Source organism: Ptychodera flava, chromosome 21 (assembly GCF_041260155.1).
Source record: "Ptychodera flava strain L36383 chromosome 21, AS_Pfla_20210202, whole genome shotgun sequence".
Taxonomy (NCBI): Eukaryota; Metazoa; Hemichordata; class Enteropneusta; family Ptychoderidae; genus Ptychodera; species Ptychodera flava.
This window is the reverse complement of record NC_091948.1, coordinates 34,388,523-34,412,363: the sequence shown is the minus strand read 5'-3', so window position 1 is coordinate 34,412,363 and position 23,841 is coordinate 34,388,523. Positions and strand designations below refer to the sequence as shown.

Below are 23,841 nucleotides of genomic sequence, written 5' to 3'. Positions count from 1 at the left end.
ATTGACCAATCAGAGTGCTCAATTCAGGGTGTTTTATCTACTCCTAAAGCCTTGGTCACCAAATTCCAGAAACGAATGACAGCGCCGTAGTAAAGTACTGTCCAATCAAAGTGAACATGTTATATTCTGTAGACATCTGGTACGTTTTAATATTCAAATTTGGTAACACAGCGGAAACCAGCTGCAACACAAAATCTGCTGTGCCCTAGGGCATTTATATAATGTGCCCTGGGGCATTTATAGGATGTTCCATTACATTGGAAGGCTATTTCACAAATAAAAGTTTAATTCATATCCTAAACATGTTACATTGGCAAAGGGGGCGGTTGACATAAACACATTGAAAACGAAAATATATCAGTTAGGGGCGATAGTTTTTAAGTCGGATAAAACCCTCGTACTCGGGCTCTTCCGGTATATAAGGTCCAACCCTACGATAAAATGTCTCGGCCTGCGGCCTCGACATTTTATCGTCGGGTTGGACTTTATATACCAGAAGAGCCCTCGTACTCGGGCTTTATCCTATACTGAAAACACCACAGCCTTGGAGTACATAGCCTAGGTCATCTCTTAGCTTTACAAGGAAATGAAGTATCAATATCAGATTATATGCTAAAGTTGAGATCCTAACATACCTTTAAACATATATATTAAAGATATTTCATCAAGTGCGTTAATATTTCGGTGACTTTTGTGGAGGGACCGTGCTTCATCCACGCAAACTATTGTTCGAACCGAACACCAATGCGAAACCGAGTCTAACTTCAGCAGTGTCAATGAACTTTCCTTTCTAGAGGGCGCCGTCAATGAAATTTGCCTGCTCGTAGGAGACGCGAAACTTGCAAGTTGCATTTAATACTCATAATAGTACAATACAGCTCTGCACTGCTGCACTGTCATATCGAGATCAGTACGGTTTATAGACTACATGTTTTGTTGACCAGCTTTAGCATCTGCATCTATGGCTTTCAGGTAGGGGATTCACCATAATATAGGCGCTCTGCTCACAGGCGTTCTGTTGAGTGGGTAGTTTGTAAAAGTGTAGTTTATGCTACGTTCGGACGGTCTGTTCTGTAATATTGGAACAGAACGTCGTAGGAACGTAGCATAAACTACACTTTTACAAACTTCCCACTCAACAGAACGCCTGTGAGCCGGCTCCTCGACTCCCAGTTTAAGGCTCTACGAATTGCACCACAGGCGCTCGTGCGTGGGTAGTCTGGTACTACTATGTAGTAGTCTGCTTGCTCTGCAGTGCCGTAGCGCGAGGTTTTGCCTGGGTATTTGCCGTCCGACCATACCCAGGCAAAATCTCGAGGTACAATACTGCAGCTTGTCTGCTCGATGACCTGAACGTTCCTCAATCAATCAATCTCGTACTTTTTACTCTGCTCTCTATTAAATGTACAACATTTAGAGCATGAAGGTAGCACACATTGCTACATGTATCTCCATGTTTAGAGTTCATGAGTTATGATCGAGAGTTCGAGCAGACTACCCAACATGTAAGGGCCTGTGGATTGCATGTGCGGCTGGTGAGCTGGTCTTTCGATTCATACCATCATCATCATCATATACTATTTCAATAAAGGCTTACTTTTACTTCTACTTTTTACCATCTCCCTTCTGTTTTAACTATGGCAATCACAGTGTCGAAGGATCTTGGTCTCCATTTTTTGGATGTTACAGAATATGGCACGGATGAAGTGGCATGCCAGGTATCCCAAACACTTAGCACCAAAACAACATCAGACCACAGGCACTTGACTCAATGCAAGCGAAACCATCACTATGATAGTGGTTGCAGCAGTGACAGTTTTGCTTGCATTGAGTCGAGTGTCTGTGCTTCACACCATACCATCTCCATTTTACACCAAAACCACTTTGCATCAATACAATCTCATACCAAAACCTAGCTCTTGGCCCCAGGAGTCATATCACTCCAAAACCATTTCACCCTAAACATATGCAACTTGGCCCCAAAGCTGAAAATAACCAACGAAGTGGTATTGAGGCGAAGTGTCTGGACCCCCAGAAGGAGCTTACATCAAAATCACCGTACACAAAACACAGACACCTTGTAATTGCTGCACAGACTTATTAACAATGTTAAAATAAAAGAAATTTCCACTCTGCCAATGCCACAATTTCGAACTGCGTAGTTTTGTGTCAGGTGAAGTGCAGTTGGGGCCAGCAATTGGGGTTACCTGACCAAATTGTCAGTACAACTACACACTAGGCATTTGGCTAATGCATTTTGGATTTCTCTGTTTATGTAACATGTGTAATGCATGCTGTGATTGGTCCACCAGGTTTTGAAGCTCCATCTGACATCCATAAGACAACATAGTAGGCAGTTTCTGCATGGATTAGTTAGAGGGAGACTGCAGTTGAACTAATGACCAGTGCGAGTGGATGATGATCTATTTGTTTTTGGACAATCACAGGAAATTTGATGATTACTAATAAACAGGCTACAAAATTTACAGAGACCAATGTCATATTTTATACATTAATTTTATCTTCTATATCTGGATATGGTTACATAATTGAAATTTTATTTTTGGCAGTTATAGTTAACCGAAATTTTTTACCCTACATTGAGATGGTAGTAATTAATGGATGTAATCATCGGACACTGTATGCTCTATTATTTGTGATAATCTCGAATAAGTTTAAACAACAAACCCTTGTTTCACACCTTAAGACATAAGGAATATTCTGTACCTTTTGATTGTGTACTCATTTTGAATTGCCAAATTTTTTGGTGTGAAACATGCACTGTTAAAATATCTTATCAATTCAATATCATTTCTGAAAGTATTGTCCATCATGCAAAAGATTGGATCTCCAAAAACAAATGCTCAGCAAATATACATAGTGAACTTCTTTTTTTCGTTTATATAATCTATTGAATTTCTGTGAAAACTTTGTAAAATTTTATAAAAGCATACAAGGTGTTGGTCTATGAAAGAAAAATTTCAGTTGTGCTTGCAGTGCAACTCAAAATACATAGTCATTCCAAAATAATCATGAACTTGGCTTCCACAGTTATACTTGTTGTGGATAACCTCTGAGATAGTGATCACCAATTGTAGTGCTTGGCAAAGCCTCAATATACAAATGAAAACTGCAGAATGTGGTATGACATGACTTGGCAATAAATGCATACATTTGAATTAAGCACAATTATGATTCAGTTGCATATACAATTTGATACAGACCTGAAGTGTTTTAGAGTTCAACTATAAACATGTGACACCATTGTGTGACATTGTATGTAAGCTGCTAGACTTAACACATGAAGTCATATCAATGACTTTGGTATACAATTCATAGCCAAACCTTACAAAACAATACAGTACATGTTTTAGTAAGTAGAACAACATAACTTTTCACATGGAACAAAAAATCACTGGGATAGTTTGAAAAGAAAGCAACTTTGTCCCATCAAACAAGAAAAATTTTGTAGAACTGCAAGGTCTTTCAATGCAGCAATCTCAAAAGAGAAGATGGAAGGTATTTCAACTCTTGCAATTTATTCATTCCAGGAATAAAATACAGACTGTTCTCTGAATAATCATTCCTGATGGCAACCACAGTGAATGATGACTATTTACGGGTTATCCCTGTCAAGCCAAAATGTGTCGGAACTCAAAAATGCAACGTAGGCCCAAAGACGATGACAGAGCTGAAAATTAACATTGGCTCATGGATGTTACTGCAGTTGCTGGATTACAAAGTTCTTTGCCAAGTCTGGCCACGACAAGATCTTCAAGATGGATACCTACAATATGATGCATGCGTTTCTTCCAAACATGACAGTGTTATGTTTGACAAGTCTCTTCTGACCAATATGAATATTAAATCTCATAATCTTATACCCATTCAACAAGTTTCAAGAGTAAGCAATCTAAACTTGACACTCATTGTGGAAAAGTATGTTGATATGCCAGCTGAGAATGGACATGACAAGGACAGTTTTTTGTCAGATCATATCAAATACTGTCTTCTCAACCATGCAGTTTTCAAAAATTGTATCATCGACATCAAGTCAATGAGTGCACTAACCCATAAATGTACCAAGATTTCAAACATAGTGGTTGAAGACTTTGATTTGTCTTCCCAGAAAGATGTCACTTCCTTGGAAATGAATCAGCAATCAGACCTGCCTTTAATTGGGTTAGTTACTATGACAACCAAAGTAAACATATGTAAAAGAATGAGTAAAGAAAGATTTGAGCAACAAACTTCAAAAGAAAGATATCAGCTAGGTGGTTTAGAGGACGCTGAAAGCATGTTGAAAGAACTTATCAGTTATCCATTTGATTTTCCTCTGTCGTTTGCTAGCCTTGGATTGGAATGTCCAAAAGGAATATTGTTACAGGGACCTCCTGGTGTTGGCAAAACACTGTTAGTCAAATCTGTCTGTTCAGAGTGTAATGCATTTCTAATCAACATAAATGCACCTGAAGTATTCAATCCAGAACCTGGGGTTAGTGAAGAAATTCTTCAAAATGCTTTCAGGAAAGCTAACAATCTTGCCACTGAAGGACCAACGGTACTGTTTATGGATGAATTAGATGCATTGTGTCCTAAGAGGAGTCATGGTAAACAGGGACTTGAAAATCGCATCGTAGCACAGTTACTTACATTGATGGATGGAATAGAAAATAGAGGAAAACTGATTGTGATTGGTGCAACTAACAGAGCAAATGCTGTGGATTCTGCTCTGCGAAGACCTGGAAGATTTGATAGAGAGGTAAATTACAGTTGTACAGATAGTTCTGAATATAACATGTGCATATGATACTTACATCTAGTAAATGATCTGGATGTCAGATCATTCAATGTATCATACTTTCATAACTTATCAGTCTCCCGAGGGTCACATTTTGAATATTCTTGCATAAAGGAATACTTTTACTATTGAGCATTACAGATTGTTGTCATTGACAAATAGGAACAAACAAGAGTGGTCCTTATGTTACGTATGAGTATTGTTAAAATGAAAATTTCAACATTCTGTGATATCTTGCTTCAAAAAGTTAGTATACTACACAGCAGTACTTTAGCAATTTTACAACTGCAGTTGGTCACAATCTTAAAATGTTTAGTTAATTTAAATCACTGAAGTATACTTTCTCTTTTCAACATATAAAGAAGCTAAAATGACTGAAATGTAATTTATTGGGTACTGCATACTTGTGACTTACATTTAAAAGATTATACAAAGTAAGCCTGAAACTTTTGTTTGGTTTGATAAATCTCAAAATCAGAAATTCTGTTCCAAATTATTGAAGTACAATCCTCAAAAAATTATGCTTGTTTTCAAGTGAAGTAGCATACTGGCTGTATCATTTTGAGAAATGAACAGAGTTGATTATGGTTCGATTCAAAAACTCATCTACACACGGTATTGTGGATTCAGCTACAATTTTACAGTGTCAGTGTTTTAAACTGGTCATTTCTTATTCTGACCTGTAGGTAATTATTGGTGTCCCAAATGTGGCACAGAGGAAGGAGATATTAAAAGTTCACACCAAGATGTTGACACTTGCAGAAGATGTGAATATGCAGAAAGTGGCAGAAATGACAAATGGTTACGTTGGTGCAGATATTGCTGCCTTTTGCAGAGAAGCATCGTTTAATGCATTGTCCAGATTAGCTGTACATGTGAATGATGTAGGTACACTTCACATCATCCTTGTATTCTGTTATTTCAGGTGACATTTTAGATGACAGTCAAAGGTCATCACCAAATCATTGAAAAGTTACTGTGAAGTGCATCTGATTCCAAAATTAAGCGCTATTATTGATCAATAATATATTCACAATAACAACCATGGTAGTGTTTGTAACTGTATAATCAAAATCAACTCCAAAGCTAGATTTTCAGGAGATAGCTCTCTCCATGTTACTGATAGTCAGAGACATCTTAAATAATGAACAATGCTGCCACCATACTCCTTTTTAGCTCCCATAGCCATATGTATATATGGCAATGGAAGCTATTCTTATAGGCTAGGGAAATGTCTGTATGTATGTATGTCTGTATGTCTGTATGTCTGTGTGTCTGTGTGTCTGTATGTCTGTATGTCTGTATGTCTGTATGTCTGTCCGTCAACATCAAAAACTCCAAAACCGCTGTACATTTCATCTTGATATTTGGTGTGTACATGGATGATGGGCTGTAGATGAGATTTTGTTCAAATGAAGTTGTCATTGCCAAAAATATGCAAATTAAGTGAAAAAATGTAAAAACAGTCAAAATTGAAAAAACTCAATAACCACTGAGCAGATTACATGAAAAATTAGCATGTAAGTACTGTGGGCTGACATGAAATGATTGTGCACATCTTGGGTCAGTATCTTGGACTTGCTATTTTTCATGAATTTTTTTGTAATTTTTCTCCCATTTTTGGTCAAAAAATCTCCCTGCTTTGAAACCACAAGTCCGATTGATTTGAAACTTGGTATGGAAGTGCATAGGAGTGACCTTTCCCAAATTTGGGCAAATCGAGGTGAAATTTGCATATTTTTAGTTTACACGTCCATAGACTCCCATGTATAAGGCAGATCTCCATAGACTCCCATGTATAAGGCAACGAAAAATAAAAATTTAGTTTCTCATCGTATTCATATTGCAAAAAGGATGCAGTGACACAATTTTTAGTCCCCACGGATGAAGTCCAGTGAGCTTATAGATTGGGTCATGTCCGTCTGTTCGTCCATCCGTGAGTCCATCCGTTCACGCAGATATCTCGGATATTTTGACAAAATGTCATGTGACCTTGATGACCTTTGATCTCAAATATACATATTTGTCCATAACTCAGTAACCACAAGTGCTACCACCCTTCATATATGGTATGATGGGACAGCTTATGACGCCACATATTGTACCTCATTAATTATGCACATATCTAATTTTGAGCGAGCCAATAGAGCTAGAGGTCTGATTTTTGGTATAAAGGGATAACTTAGCAATACAATTTTTTGACAAAATGTCACGTGACCTTTGACCTCAAATATACATATTTGTCCATAACTCAGTAACCACAAGTGCTACACCCTTCATGTATGGTATGATGGGACACCTTATGACGCCACATATTGTACCTCATTAATTATGTGCATATCTAATTTTGAGCGAGCCAATAGAGCTAGAGGTCTGATTTTTGGCATATAGGGATAACTTAGCAATACAATTTTTTTGACAAAATGTCACGTGACCTCGGTGACCTTTGACCTCAAATATACATATTTGTCCATAACTCAGTAACCACAAGTGCTACACCCTTCATGTATGGTATGATGGGACACCTTATGACGCCACATATTGTACCTCATTAATTATGTGCATATCTAATTTTGAGCGAGCCAATAGAGCTAGAGGTCTGATTTTTGGCATATAGGGATAACTTAGCAATACAATTTTTTTGACAAAATGTCACGTGACCTCGGTGACCTTTGACCTCAAATATACATATTTGTCCATAACTCAGTAACCACAAGTGCTACACCCTTCATGTATGGTATGATGGGACAGCTTATGACGCCACATATTGTACCTCATTAATTATGCACATATCTAATTTTGAGCGAGCCAATAGAGCTAGAGGTCTGATTTTTGGTATATAGGGATAACTTAGCAAAACAATTTTTTTGACAAAATGTCACGTAACCTCGGTGACCTTTGACCTCAAATATACATATTTTTCCATAACTCGGTAACCACAAGTGCTACACCCTTCATGTTTGGTATGATTGGACACCTTATGATGCCACATACTGTACCTCAATAATTATGCGCATATATCATTCTGAACGAGCCAATAGAGCTGGATGTCTGATTTTTGGTATATAGGGATAACTATAGGAGAGAAATTTTTTGACCAAATGTCATGTGACCTCAATGACCTTTTACCTAAAATATATGTTTATGTCAATAAATAAGTAACCACAAGTGCTATGTCCTTTGTATTTAGTAGGATGGGAGACCTTATGACAACACACGTTTTACCTCATTAATTATGTACACATCTAATTCTGGGCAAGCGAATAGAGCTAGAGATCTGATTTTTTGGCATATAGGGATTAATTAGCAATAAAATTTTTTTTTTCAAAATGTCATGTGACTTCGATGACCTTTGACCTTGATTATACATATATATGCATATTTCAGTAACCACAAGTTCTATACCCTCCAATTTTGATAGGATATTAGACCTTAAGATGTCACATCTTGTACCTCATTTATAATGCGCATATGTATTTCTTGGCTGGCCAATACTGCTAGAGGTCTGATCTTTTTTCCCGATTTAGAACCATAACTTAGACATGCCTCATGTGTTTCAAATTGGGAACAACGACATAGACCTATGTGCCCATAGATCTCAACATATACACTCCAGTGATACTTCTAATGACCACATTTTCCTGCCCCATCAAGACTAATACTCCTATTACAAGTGGGGACTATGTCATTGTCAATGACTTGTTGAGTTAATGGTTGTATCACAGTATTCGATATATCTAATTCTGTATTTTTTCCATTTTATATTCTGAATAATTACATTAAACATATTTCACTGTACATTTCATTTAAGTATTTTCACTTCATGCACTTTATCCCTTTCACACATGTTCAAATATCTGACCAGAGAACAAACACTAAATAGTCCAGGATGGGAGCTACAGTGTCATTGACGCTATTTTTATCACAACTGGAAGTTGTGATATAGAGGTGGTTTCAACCGGTGTTTGATGTCGTCCATTTCCGTAAACGACAAAAGTCAAAAACTGCTGAACAGACTGCGTTGATATTTGATACCGATACATAGACTGGTTCCAAGGTTCCAATTCCGAAAAATGGAGCCAAACGGAGCGGCGGTTAGATAGTTTTGGGAAATTTGTAACCCCCCTTTTAACTAATTGATTTTAGGGGTCTTTCATATATGTAGTTTTGGAATGTACACCAATCCTGCATTGTGGACTGTTTTATGAGTTGTGGAACAGAAATGAGGTTTTGATGAATGTTAGAAATATGCAGGATGACTGATTCGAAGTATAAGAGATTTCTATGCTCTTTTGGGCATCAAAAGCATTAAAAAAAACATATTTCATAGTTTAGATTCTCACTTTTGAGATGACCCTAGGCATTTGTTAAGTAAACATCCTTGAGTCAATATACAGACTTTGACATTCCAGAGATTAAGTATCCACAACCTCACATGTTACAGTCTTACACTACAATGGTATGGCCCAAACCCATTGTTATCAATGGAGAGTGTGGACCTGTCTACAGGAAATTGGGGTGAACAGGTTAGACAATGACGTTACAAGTTGTAGGTTAGTTATCAAGGTAGCACCAGCATAGAGTCCTGAGCATCTGTCCATGTGTTCTCACAGCAAATTACAGGGAAAAAATTATTTGAGAAGTTTCTCTCCTTTAAATAGAAGTATATTACAATTTAAAGCTGTCATGGATGGATTGCTCTCAAATGATCTGAAACACAGTTATTGCCCATTAGCAACAAATCTACAGCAAGATTTATGTAAAGTTCATGAACTTACACAAGGTATTAGACAAAAGATGACCATGACTTTGCTACTTTTCAACATTTATTTCATCAGATTTCCCCAGCTTAGTGTATAATTTTGTAATCTTAATTACTGTCAACTTAGCTTTACTAACTTATTCTAACCTCATTATTCTTACACTAGTGTTATACCTTATAACCACAAAATTTCAAGAGATGCATATATGATTGTCACTTAACAAACAATTTACAAATATGTCTTCTGCTATATCTCCATATACATATACATGTCTCTTTTCTCATAAAATGAGCTTAAAATCGCAATGTGAAAAATAGTCTTTCAGCTATATGTTGCTCATTGACTTCGTGGTCTGTCTAATTCACAGTGAGTGTGGTTGTTGATAAATGCCAATAATACTAGGCGGTCATTATGTCCAAGCGCCATTGGCAGTATTTTTTAACATAATGACCATAGGTCATTATCACATCTGGAAGTTGTGATATAGGGTTAGCTTCAACCGGTGTCAGACAGACTCAGTGTCCATTTTCCGTAAATGACAAAAGTCAAAAACCGCTGAACAGACTGCATTGATATTTGGTACAGATATTCAGACTGGTTCCAAGGTTCCGATTCCGAAAATGGAGCCAAACGGAGCAGGGGTTAGATAGTTTTGGGAAATTTCTAACCCCCCTTTAACTAATTGATTTTAGGGGTCTTTCATATATGTAGTTTTGGAATGTACACCAATCCTACATTATGGACTATTTAATGAGTTGTGGAACAGAAATGAGGTTTTGATGAATGTTAGAAATATGCAGGATGGCTGATTCAAAGTATCAGAGATTTCATGCGCTTTTGGTAATAAAATTGATAAAAAACAACATATTTAATGTTTTAGATTTCTCACATTTGTTATGACCCTTAACATTACAGACTTGATGACATAACTAGCTGCTGGACCTGTTTACTGGCGCATTGATTTTTGCGAATATTGCTTACCCCACTGACAAACAGTGTGGTTTGAAAATGGCTGGAATTCGCTACTTCGGGACTTTGTTTTGTGTGTGCATTTACTGACAAACTCCAAACCCGCAGCACCTACCCATTCAGTATTTCATGTACAGGTGTACCCAGAGATAGAGTAGTTTCACAATGTGCCAGTTGTGATCAAGTGCCATTGGCGCTATTTTTTTTATTCCACCCATGCCTTTAAACTAGGAAGGTATCAGTGCAGAAATATGTTGTAAAAAGAAAAAAAGCTGGCAACTGAAAGTGGATAATAATATAATTATATCAAAGTCTTCAAGAACTGTATGATATAATCAACTGATTATACAGAAAGTCTTGCATTTCCTCCACATGAGAAATGTGAAGCACTGATTTGGTCAACAGCAAAGCCAAAGATTTTATTTCCTCATTCACTTTGTAAATGAGTGTAGTGGAATGATATCAATATCCTTTCATTCTGTATCTCTTTCAGTTTCCTGAAAGTCTACTTGTCAACATGTCTGATTTTAAGCGGGCAATTAACAAGATTGTGCCATCCACTCAGCGTGGATCAGATGCACTGGTTGAATTCAAAGCTGTTTCATGGGATGATATCGGTGGTTTGGAAGATGTGAAAAAACAAATGCAACAGGTTGGCAACTTTGATATTAACTTTCCTTGTCAGTATCAGATATTGTTATGCAGCAGCCATTTGTATTCTTAATTTTTCTTCATTGAATATGAAAAGTTCACTGTGTTACCAGTCTTTATTACATTCAAAACATAAATGGCAAAGCAAACTCTATGACACACCAATGATTCTGTTACTGTTTGTGCTTGCAATTAAAGTTTATTGATTTAACAAGTACACTTTAATAATGATCTGCTACATCACAGTAGTTCTTACCAGACCACACATGCATACATCTACAATATCGTAGACTTCAAGCTTTGTTTACATCCCATGAATTCTGATTCCACAAATAACAAGATCCACATTAACATCCACAAAAGACACACCTTCAGGATTTATATAAAAGCAGCACCAATGAAATCATTTGTGTTTGTGTCAGTACCCAATGCAATAATGCCTAGTTTATATCACCTTAGGCCAAAAAAAAGAAATGTTTCTGGTCAGGTCTTTCTTTAAAAAATGGTGCGGCGATGCGCATTTTATTAGTCCCCACGGACACCGTCCGGGGGGACTTATAGGTTTGGTCATGTCCGTGCGTGCGTGCGTGCGTGCGTGCGTGCGTGTGTGCGTGCGTCCGTCCGTCCGTTCACACAGATATCTCAGAGATGCAAGAAGCGATTTCATTCAAACTTGGTACAAGGATTACTTCATATGTCATACAGATGCACGTCGATTTGTTTTGGGATACGATCCAATATGGCCGCCAGGCGGCCATTTTATTACGATTTTTTCATGTACAGAGCCATAACTCAGACATGTTTCAACCAATTTTATTCAAAGTTGGTACAAGGACATTGACCAATGTCATAGATATGCACGTCAATTTTCTTTGTGATACGATCCAATATGGCTGCCAGGCGGCCATTTTATTACGATTTTTTCATGTACAGAGCCATAACTCAGACATGTTTCAAGTGATTTTATTCAAAGTTGGTACAAAGACATTGACCAATGTCATAGATATGCACGTCAATTTTTTTTGTGATACGATCCAATATGGCCGCCAGGCGGCCATTTTATTATGATTTTTTCATGTACAGAGCCACAACTCAGACATGTTTCAACCGATTTTATTCAACATTGCTACAAGGACATTGACCAATTTCATAGATATGCACGTCGATTTGTTTTGTGATACAATCCAATATGGCCGCTAGGCGGCCATTTTATTACAATTTTTTCATATACAGAGGCATAACTCAGGCATATCTCAACCGATTTTATTCAAAGTTGGTACAAGGACATTGACCAATGTCATAGATATGCACGTCAATTTGTTTTGTGATACGATCCAATATGGCTGCTGTGTGGTCATTTTGTTACGATTTTTTCATATACAGAGGCATAACTCAGGCATATCTCAACTGATTTTATTCAAAGTTGGTACAAGGACATTGACCTATGTCATACATATGTACATCAATTTTTTATGTGATACGATCCAATATGGTTGCTAGGCAGCCATTTTATTACGATGTTTTCATGTACAGAGCCATAACTCAGACATATTTCCACCAGTATCATTCAAAGTTGACATTGACCTATTTCATACATATGCTCGTCAATTTGTTTCACGTCATGTAGCAGTAACATGTCAATTATTGAAGTTTCGTAAGTAGGCTGATATGTCAAGAAATATGTACTGCATCAAATTCATGAAACTTTATACAGATGTTAACCGATGTTAAGCTCACATTGCTTTAACATTGAAAAAGACATTTATCATGTCATTTTAATTAATTTGTAATTGCATAAGTAATGAACTTTCCTAATTAGGGTGATATAGCCACAAATTAATACAACGTCAAATGTATGAAACTTGATACAGATGTTGATCTCATAGTGTTGTAAATACTGCATCAAACTTTATGAAATATGGTACCAGTGATAATCTGTAAAGTGTTAGAATTGTATGCAAAAATGTTTTGCAACATCCTGTTGATTAATTCCTAGTTGACTCATTTTATGAACTTTAGGATGGTGGCCTACATTGGTTTTATGTTTTCATCACCATGGAACTCATTCTTGGCCATTGAGCGCCATCTGTATCAAAGTATTTTTATCACAGACCTAATTAATGAAGAGGACTCTATCATCTCTGAGGACATGTAATCAAAGTACCCATTATTAACAAGTGGGGACTGTGTCATCAACGATGACTTGTTTTTTTTTATTTTTATTTTTTTTCCCTCAAGGGAGGGAGGAGGGTCAGTTTTATAGTTTTATCAATGTCGTCACATATATACTGTTCATGCAGTCACTGATCATGCCCCCAAAGAATTTTCTCTTTTTTTCTTCAGCCATTTTGGTTTGATGTCAGCCACGGCCGCCGGCCACAAACAGAAAAAAAAGGGTGACGCGCTGTTGTTCAAGTGACGCGCGCGCTGACCAGAAACATTTCTCTTTTTTTTTTGGCCTTAGCTCTGACATCCCGTGAAAAAGAGGTGAAAACTTTATTATCACCAAACCTGATGAAAGATAGTTTCAGTTCTAAACAAACTTTTTCCACATAAAATTTTTAATTAAATTGCATTTTCTATTTCCTCTCCTCAGTCTTTAAATTGAAAATACATGTTTCAACTTTTAATTGGTGTTAGGACCCTCACAAAATATCATATACAAAAATTCATGTCCAGCTAGCAGCATGCAAAATATATCAAACACCTAAGTTTGTATGCCATTGCTTTTGGAAGTAGAACAAGAAACTGTGGTTAATCTTTGCCCTTAAAAAGAGAAAGTAGCTTTTTCACTCAAATCCATACATAAAATCTTTGATGTATTCTGACTCCTTTATGTGAGGAGTAAAGAGTTCACAGCGTAATATTTCCAAGACTTGTTTAATTTTTCCTTTGAAATAAAAAAACAAGATTATTCCATGTTTATCTCAATGATCTGCAGACAGTTGAATGGCCACTCAAGTATCCTGCATCATTCAGACGTCTTGGAATTCCTTCACCAAAGGGAGTACTTCTATATGGTCCACCAGGATGCTGCAAAACTACACTGGTAAAAGCCGCAGCTTCAGCATGCAGTGCAACATTTCTAGCCATCAGTGGAGCTCAGCTATATTCTCCGTATGTTGGAGATTCAGAAAAGTATATTGCAGAGGTGAGTTGATGGAGGAAGCATTTGAAGCAAAGTTGATCATTTTTGGGAATTTCCAACTAGTATCAAGTTAAAGGTTGTGATCTTGCAGTGTCACCACCATTATCCAAGGTCCTGTAAACATTCTTACAAATGTTTCAGTATTCATATGTCTATTGGACAGATGGAACAGTAAAGTGCCTAGTTCAAGCAGAAACTGGTTGTGTAGAACCTTTGATCACTGAATTTGCTTTTCCTTGATTATTATGTGAACATTTGCAAGTACTGCTTTGTATACTTGGATGAATATGCTGTATTCTTTAGTATTGACTCCAGAATCCAGGTTTGCACATGTGACTTGGCAAGCTCAATGACTCAGTACAAGTTTTTCATCAGTGAATCTTTCCCATTGTCTAAAAGTGTAAAATTATCAATATCAAATGTCTTTTACTAAGGTGTGGGAATGTTGGTTCATTGTTTAGCAACCTTTTTACTATTTCTGATGTTAGCATTTGGCATTTTGTTCACTGTGATAGTGTGATGTCACAGTGTAGTAATGTACATATGGGATGCTTTGTAAATTGGTTGCAAAATTTACTGGGTTACTCACCATCCTGTACATATTTGTCAGTGAATTCTTATCTCACACCATCAACAGAGAAAGCTGTGTGTGTGTATAGAGTTCCATGTGAAATTGGATTTCAGGTGTGAAAGACTTCCTTGTAGAGATACAACTTTTATAAACTTCAGCAAGTCCAAAAAGTGGATATTAGTATACTGGTTCTGAGAACACTCCTACTTCCCTAATTTTACTGTACAATTATTGTTTGTCAATCAAAGAAAGGAATAAAACTATCTAAGTGGCAATCCATGATTTCCAGATTTCAAATGACACTGAAACCACATGCATGCATTCTCTATGTCAAAATAAAACTTCATCAGTAGCTTTTTATGTCTTAAATAGTTACTTTAATTTCACATGGCAGATTTTCCAGCGTGCACGCCTTGGAGCACCAGCCATTATATTTTTGGATGAAGTGGATTCCATCGTTGGAAAACGATCGACAGATTCCAAATCTGGCCACAAAGTCCAGGAAAGAGTTCTTGCTACTTTATTGAATGAAATGGACGGAATCAGTCAATCCTTATCGGAAAACAAGGAACTAAGGAAAGACAGAATAGAAGGAGAGAAATATCCAGACAGGCAGGAAAAGGTAACAACTGAATTCTTAATGAGTTCTTTCATTGCTTTATCACCAAGAAAAGACTATGATTACTTTTCACTGTTTCATCAACATGTTATGACCCAAACTTTTTGTTTTCAATGGTGATCATGGACTTTTTGACCGGGTATTTCTTGGCATAAGGGCTGAACATGTTAATAAACAGTGAGACCTGTTCCCACAACTTTCTGTTAAAGACATCTCTGTATTACTGGTATTTACAAGATTCATAAAGCCAAAGTTGATAGTGAATAGATACACCAATAAAGAATATCTGTCTAGCACTGACAGTTTTCAAATCGCCGTTTGTGAGGTTGTGCTATACATGTGTATGCTATTCTGAATGTACTGGTAAATGGATTCCTGCCAACCATTCTGATGTAGAAGCCGTGGCAGGAAGCATCTTTCCTTAACCCTTTCACCACCATGGTTTGTCCCAAATCCATTGTTTTCTATGGTAAAGTTGGACCTGTATACAGGGAACTGGGGGTGAAAGGGTTAAATAAAAAAAATACCTCCCAGAACGTGCTTGTGCTTGAATAGATACAACAGATGCACATGGACACAGGCAAGTAGGAAAGTGACTCAAGGCGATACCGAAGGATTCAAGTATCTAAGTAATGGTTGCTAAGGAAAATTTGTCAAATCCATGAAAATAAGAGTTTTTGTGCATTTATTGACCCGAAGATTCAAAACAATGGCACCAAAACCAAGCAGATGCATGGTTGTCGGTCATGGATGGCGTGACGTCATAGATATGCAGATTAGCACAGCATCGTTTTTGAAAAGATTAAGCCACTCCAAATTTGCTCAAAATCCACTGAAATTTTACACAGTGATACTTGACATACTCCTTCACAGTCCCGGGCATGGATTTGGTCAGCCATGAAACAAACACTGTGTTTTGAAATGGCAAATATCTACTTTGTAATTTCGTACAATTTTTAATGCTATTCCTGTCTTATCTCAAAAATTATTGAGAATTTTCTAAAACGCATGCTTAGCCTTATTTATTGTGGCAGTGTCTACAATTCTGCCGAAATTCATTTCAACAGATGGAAAATTGGCCGACTTGAAAGCTTTTAAACATTTGCACAACAGCAGAAGGTGATAGTGCCTAGAAAACTATGTCAATGGTAATGATTTTTACGGGCAATAGTGTGCATTTTGGGCACTGCCAATCTTACCGATCAGCGCATGTTGAATCCTTCGGTATTGCCTTAATTATGGCACAAAGCAAATACAATTTGCTAATGTTTGGCATATACATGTACTACAGAAATACACTTGCAAGGATGGTTATATTTATGCTACTCTCCATATTTTAAGGCTTGACTAATCTATTAAATTTAGAACATCTGCATTCAATACCTTCATCAAGATACTTAGATGAAAGAACTTCCAACAAAGCAATCTTGATTGCACAGGTAACCAGAGTTTTTTATACCACTCAGTGATACTAAAATCAATAAAAACAGAAGTATTTGTAATACCAGTACAGTAAACTCAGTCTTATAGTCACTGCCCATTTGCAGAGGGACTATGTGTGTCTTTACAGTGCATACTCCATACATGTAGATAAAGCATTTTGGTTATCATAACAAAGAACGGGTCAGTGATTAAGGGGGCGCTGCACCCAACACAATGTATTTTGCTCAAAAATCACTTTTTTGCAAATTTTCATTCAATTTTAATTATTTGTTAACCCAAGTCTAAAATATTGGTTGTGTTCACATTTTAGCTTGTCAAGCAGTCGTAAGTAGCATGATAAAGACTTTAATTTATGCAAATCACCCAATTTCCTGGCTTCTTTTTTCTTCCTATTTCAAGATTTCAAAAGAATTCAACTCCTCTCTGGCTGGATCAAATTTTCTGAAATTTTCACATTATGTTCTTTAAATGCCACATAACAAAACAACAAGTAGTATTTTCTTTGGCAATAAAGTTCTTACATTTTGAATAAGAGGTATTTTAATTTTGCTAATCATGGTTTTAATCACTTTTTTGAGTGTCAGTCTTTCTACCCTTGCCATTTTAGAATGAGGATAGAAAATAGTTGTTTTTTTTCTACCTATACTCTTCTTTCAAATGAAATATTACATTTCAGAAAATTTTTATCATTCATACCAAAATTGAGGTTTTTACCCAAAATATACAACCACCTTCGAGTAAACTACTCCTACAATACTAAATTTTAGAGTCTCTGCTTTTTGAAAATATATAGAAGGAGGGGGTTTCCTTATTTTGATGAAAATATTGGTTTGAAACCAACAGTGTTGGCAACATGCAGCTGCAACATAAATAGATGCTTTTTTCTTCTGATTATAAACTACCTTTCAAACTGAACGATTCCTCTCTGAGCTGCTTTTGTGACAAGTATTGGTGAATGATTCGTCATAGAAATCATGTTTAGAGAACATGAACGCACATTGCATTCATTTCTCCAATTAGGATATTGCAGTCATCTTGAAATACCAAACAATTATAAAAAATAATTTTTCAGACAATATGACAATCAAAATTCAAGATTTGTTCTGAAGTCAAAAAAGCAAATGCCCATTACTTTGAACATGATTAATTTAGGTTTTGTAAGACAGCGACATCTACACCTGGATGTTAATGTTTCAATGACAGCAATATCTATGCCTGGATGTTAATGTCAATGACAGCGATATGTATGCCTGAATGTGAATGTTTCAATAACAGCGATATCAATGCCTGGACATTAACCCTTTGAACCCAGCTCGGACATAAATGTCCGCATGATGTCATAGGGTACCAGGGGGTCAGGGTGCAAAGGGTTAACGTTTCAATGACAGCAATATCTATGCCTGGATGTTAACATTGCAATGACAGCGATATCCATGCCTGGGTGTTAACGTTTCAATGACAGCAATATCTATGCCTGGATGGTTATGTTTCAATGTAATTCTTTAAAGTGTGATTTGCATCAGAAGTGATTGCGTGAGTCTTCCTTTACAAAAAAATTGCTATAGAATTTTTTAGAGTTCTATGTTTATATAAGTTTCTGTAGATAGAGTTTTCTGTAGAATTCTGTTGAGAAACAAGATTCCATAGAACTATATAGAGCATTTCTTGGTAAGGGTTGAGCTGAATTGCATTGTCAGCAAGGTCAGAAAGAGCTGGAATGGTTGACCAATGACTTTCATAATAATGCAGCAAATTTCAAACTTTGTTGTTACGATTCATGATAGAAAGCGCGACCTGAATAACAGATTTTGCAGTAAGTGTGAACTGGTTCAACATTGCTAGGATTTAACCTATTTTAGTAAGTAAGAAATCTGAATCAATGTGAAAGGACCACAATCTGATGCAGTCTCCTCAAAATTGCTGACAATTTTTTTGAAAGGTTGTTCAATTATGATAAAATGAGAGTTTGTTTAATATCAAGAATAACTCGTAGATATCTGAAGCATACAAGCTGATCAACAGTCCTTTGATACAAATTAGATCATAAATTGTGTGTTTACTTTATTTCTTCTGTGAAAGTTAAAGTGACCATTAAGTTCATGTTCATAAAACCAATGTCAACTCTCAAAATGAAATCCTTTCAAAAAAAGGGTTTTACAGTGAGGTGTCACTCATTGACCTCAAACATTGCTCATTTACCATTTATACAACATGTTTGTACAGTACCGGGGTATATACTAGCAACAGATTTCTTATCTTGCAAGAACTTAAGTATTTAATGAATCTGATGGTTGGACCTGCTTGTTACATGTGAAGCAAGATGTGTTGAAAATGTCTAAGACAGAGGTCACATTTAGGTGTTTCAACATTAACAGCACATTTCATGCATGGATCTGTTTGCAAAGTTAAAACTGATGGTTTGATAAGAGATTCAGCACATAATATACTACATAAGATGTTACAATGTTAAAGCAGTCATCAATTTCACCATCGACAAAGTCTGCTGATTTTTAACCAAAATGTTTCCCAAAAATCTCATTTGATTTTTGCTCCATGAAGTGATTCAGGTTGTCTTTAGATTTCGGCAAATTACTGAATTCTGTTCTGATGGTAGTAAGTGTCCATATAATTTTAGACAACAACTACAAACGATTGAAAATTATTTGCATTTAGTCTGAGTTACAGTGCAAGAAACATATCTTCTCACATTCCTGGCCGCTTGGAGTGTGGGATCGACAGTCTGGGAAAAATTGATCCCACACTCTCAGAAACCGACTCACACTCTGCAGTGTATATTACACAAGCTCTGATTGGATGATAAACAGTCTTTCGTTCAACACGCAAAATATTATCCAATGGCACGATGAGTAACACAGACCGGAACTACAAAGTGAGCAGGTCAGAGTAAAGGGTCAGACGACATCATTGACAATATTTTAGATCATGTTGTACGTCATTGGAGACAGACTCACAAAAACGGCTGAATTTTCCATATAACTGGTGAACATAGGCCACTTGGAACACTGATATAGCAATTTGTTTTGTTGGGCATCTCGTCTGTAGCAGAAGTTGAAGTATTGTATCGGCAGTGGAACTCGCGAAGAAGTTCGCATTAGTGATATGGTATACTAGATGACCTCGAAGTAGGATAGTCACTGATACAGTTAAACATTCAATGTTTCCAGTGTGAATTTAACACATTTTGTAGTCATTTGAGAAATAGAATCTCACACACCAAGGACTGGGATCAGGTTTCTCACACTGGTTGGGGATATTTTGTCTCACACGAGCCGCAGGCTCATGTGAAACAAAATATCCCCAACTCATGTGAGACATCTGATCCCAGGTCCTTAGGGGAGTGAGATTCTGTTAATCTCATCACTTTCTCTTTTTATGGGACATCTGTCCAAGTCATTTCTCGTCATCACAAACACAGATAGTGCAAAGTGCTCGTGGTATCCCCGATAGTTTTTCGGTTTTCAAAAAAAAAACGTTTTCATGTGGCTGCACTACCAATTGTTGGTGGCATTCCACTGAAAGAAATTCAGCGTTTCAATTGTAGGTATTCCATCAGTATCCTTAATAGTAATCCCTCTACGTGCATAGTACACTGGTATATGAAACAACAGTAATATCTGAAGATATCTTCATTTTTCTTTTCCATAGGAATCCATTCACTCTGTGTCCAATGATGATATTCTCCTGATAGCTGCAACAAACCGACCTGATTTAGTGGACCGGGCATTGTTAAGACCAGGACGCATAGACAAAGCAATTTATGTGCCACCTCCAGATTTACAGGTAAATTTCAGTTAGATAAGTGTTTTCTCATGGATAGTATTAGTGTTCAATACATGTTAAATACTAGTATGGTTGTGATTATATCAGTGGATGTTATGCTTGCATTGAAAGAGAGATCTCATACATTGACAAATAAATAGTATGTGCAAGATGTCAGAACACTTGAAAACAACTCTGAGAAAACGCTATTCATATTTTATGTGCTGCATAAGCTGAAGAATGGTTACCATGCAATACTTTTCAATCTTCAGATAGAAGGCACCTCAAAGCGAGATATTCAGACTCTCAAACGTTTACAATATTCTTTTGGCCCACCGGTCACTTGTAGGGACTCATTTTGAAGCTTATGGAGTAAACAAAGTTTTCAATGGAGTACTTTATGTGAAAATTTTGAATTGTATTTTTCCCCATGGAGATAACACAAGAATGGTGGCCATTTTGAATTTCGAATATCAATGTATACGACACAATCTCAGATTGTACCATTCAAACTTCACAACATCTGGCAGTGTAAACCAATTATAACAGTAAAAGGCCTGGCATGGGAAGTTATTTTGATTGGTGATCATGTCATACTGTACTCTGTCTGTATGCTTTTGTTGTTCGACAGTGTTAGTACAATGTATGTCTTTCCATTGCCAGTATTTGTAATAGAACCTGCTGAGTAATGTCATATCAGCTGTGTATGTAGTGGTGTTACTTGTATTTGAGATACATATCTATATTAACCAAACACACATATTTCTATCACATGTCTCAATGTGTTAACAGGCAAGACTGCAGATCCTTTCCATCTTCACAAAGAATATGCCTCTATCAGGAGACATAGACCTCAGTGACATTGCTCAGAAAACATCCTCTTACTTTGGAGCTGATCTTCAGAATCTTTGCAGAGAGGTGAGTCCATCTTCAACTTTACATTCTTAGAAAATCCATCTGGAAGGAAATCTTTGAAAACAACAAAAGCAGATGACTGACTTCCCATGCCATGTTATATTTGAACATATTATTATGTAGAGAATTAAAGGGGGATGGTCGTAGGAACTCTGCTCAAAGGTTACCAGAGACCCCTATGACTGATGTAATACTGTATCTAGGGTACGAAACATGCTTGTTAACAATGAATATCGTAAACTTTATAAGTTGCAGCTATGTTGAAGTGATGCATATAGATATCATCCATGAAATACATTGTTTATAAACAAGAAAGTCGCAAACAACCACCCCCCTTTAAGAAACTGAAAATAAATTATGTGAAATTAACATCAGAACAATTTTACTAAATATGTTATTGGAATATTAATTTACACAACTAACAGTGTATTACCTTGAAGTATGATATATTTTGTTGAAAGTAGACTTCCAGAAAGAGTTTGTTTTCCATAGATTTAACTAGGTAGTTTAGATATTGTTTGAGGTTTCTGTGCAATACATTCCTTTAAAATCATAATAAGAGTTTTGTCTTTGTGATTGCAGGCTGCCCTCATTTCCTTGCAGGAGGATGGTTTGAAAACTCCTCTAATCAAGAACTGTCACTTTATGTCATCGTTAGAAGCAAGCAAACCAACATTGAATGAAACACAAATGAAATATTATCTTGACATGTTGAACAAAACATGAACATTTCTGTTCGATTTCTAATTTTTTTTACACTCAAAAATGCCTAGGGCCAGCCAATTAAAGATCTGATAAAACATCAGATGATCAATGTAATAATAAATCTATGTGTTGTTATGTAGGTCATTTACCCCACACTCATCATGACCTGAGTTCAATTAGTCTAGAACATTCTCAAGGTCACTGCCCTTAATGACCTCACAACCTTGAATTCAATAAGTCATGTTTGGAATGTTCTGGAAAGTTGATTAGTTGTGTAAGAGAGATAATTTTAGAACAGTAATTAGCATGTCAATAAAAGTTCTAGATTGTTCTTATATGCTTATGTAAACACTGAGTATAAATACTGGGACAGCAGGCTTGCAGTCAGACTTTTGGGATCGTGTCTCTTGTGTGTTACTAAACTCCAGCAGTAGTCATTCTCAAGACTTTTCAAGACCTTCACTGCCAACGCTGGATTTATACTGTGGACTTTGTGCAGCTTCAAGCCTGCAAGCCAAAGGACTGTTCATTCATCCAACTGACTGTTACAACTCTGAGACTGGAGCTTTGCCGTCCCAGCTGAGATAAGTAGTCTGTACACTTTTAAAGCTTGTACTCTATCCCTGACTTAGCAATTAGTTTTATTTTTGTAATAAATTTTGTTTAAACGTTAACTGCTGAGTTCACCCTTTTGTTCGTTTTCTCTGCACGTAACAGTGTATTACCCTGTTAGGCAGTGTGAAAGTGCGATTACACCAGGGGAGGGGCTTATACTCAAACCCAATGTTTTCTGGCACACATCCTTTTTTATGTTAATTTATGCATGATTGATCTGTTTATATTCAAAAACAAAACTGAAAAAGACAAAAATGTACTAATAAGATTAGACAGAGTAAAATTACAATCTCATGAGCTGGCATACCATGATCACATTGATACTGCCAGACAAGCAACCATAACCAAAAGTTGGACAGCAATTTTGAGCAACAATTTCCTAACCTAACTGACACAATATTTTGTATCACTGTTTCAAATCAGACTGATCACAATCCCTGTATATAGAATTGACAGTTTGATGAAATTTTCACTGGAATTATATCTTGAAATGAAAAGTAAACTCATAACAAGAAACTCATAACAACAGTGTCATGTCAAGGAAAGATTGTTTTTTTTCTGCTGTAAATTGGAAATGGACTTTCAAACAAATTCTTTAGGGAAACCACTAAGGTTTTTCTCAATGTAAACATGGTAAAACATAAGACATATATTATCTACTGGACCATTGACTGAGAATCGCCGGTAAACAAACGGTTTGGAACGTCACGAGAGCAAATATTTTTGCAGTCTGCAAGTGATTGAGTTATTCAGGTAGGCATAGAGCAGAATCGAGTTTATTTTGGCTGAAAATAGTTAGAAAAGGTAGTTTTGTGCGCGGTCCAAATCGGGACCGTGGTCGCCATGTTTTCCTATGAGAGT

The 23,841-nt window shown here is 36.5% G+C and overlaps 2 protein-coding genes across 3 annotated transcripts in view; both read left to right on the top strand.

The window, feature by feature from the left end:
• LOC139122088 (adiponectin receptor protein 1-like) overlaps positions 1–23,841 on the top strand; it is a 268,597-nt gene that overhangs the window by 52,334 nt on the left and 192,422 nt on the right. The gene's annotated exons all lie outside the window — the stretch shown is intronic.
• On the top strand, positions 774–22,530 carry LOC139122085 (ATPase family gene 2 protein homolog B-like). 2 transcript variants are annotated; one of them, XM_070687466.1, is made up of 10 exons: positions 776–972; positions 1,651–1,718; positions 3,552–4,762; positions 5,488–5,685; positions 11,027–11,185; positions 14,126–14,335; positions 15,298–15,525; positions 20,632–20,766; positions 21,538–21,663; positions 22,243–22,530. In XM_070687466.1, the coding sequence occupies exons 3-10, from the start codon at positions 3,590–3,592 to the stop codon at positions 22,384–22,386; spliced, it is 2,373 nt and encodes a 790-aa protein (XP_070543567.1). In that variant the 5' UTR covers positions 776–972; positions 1,651–1,718; positions 3,552–3,589; the 3' UTR covers positions 22,387–22,530. The 2 variants fall into 2 exon arrangements, with proteins under 2 accessions (XP_070543566.1, XP_070543567.1); XM_070687465.1 differs by lacking the exon at positions 1,651–1,718 and having other exon boundaries at positions 774–972.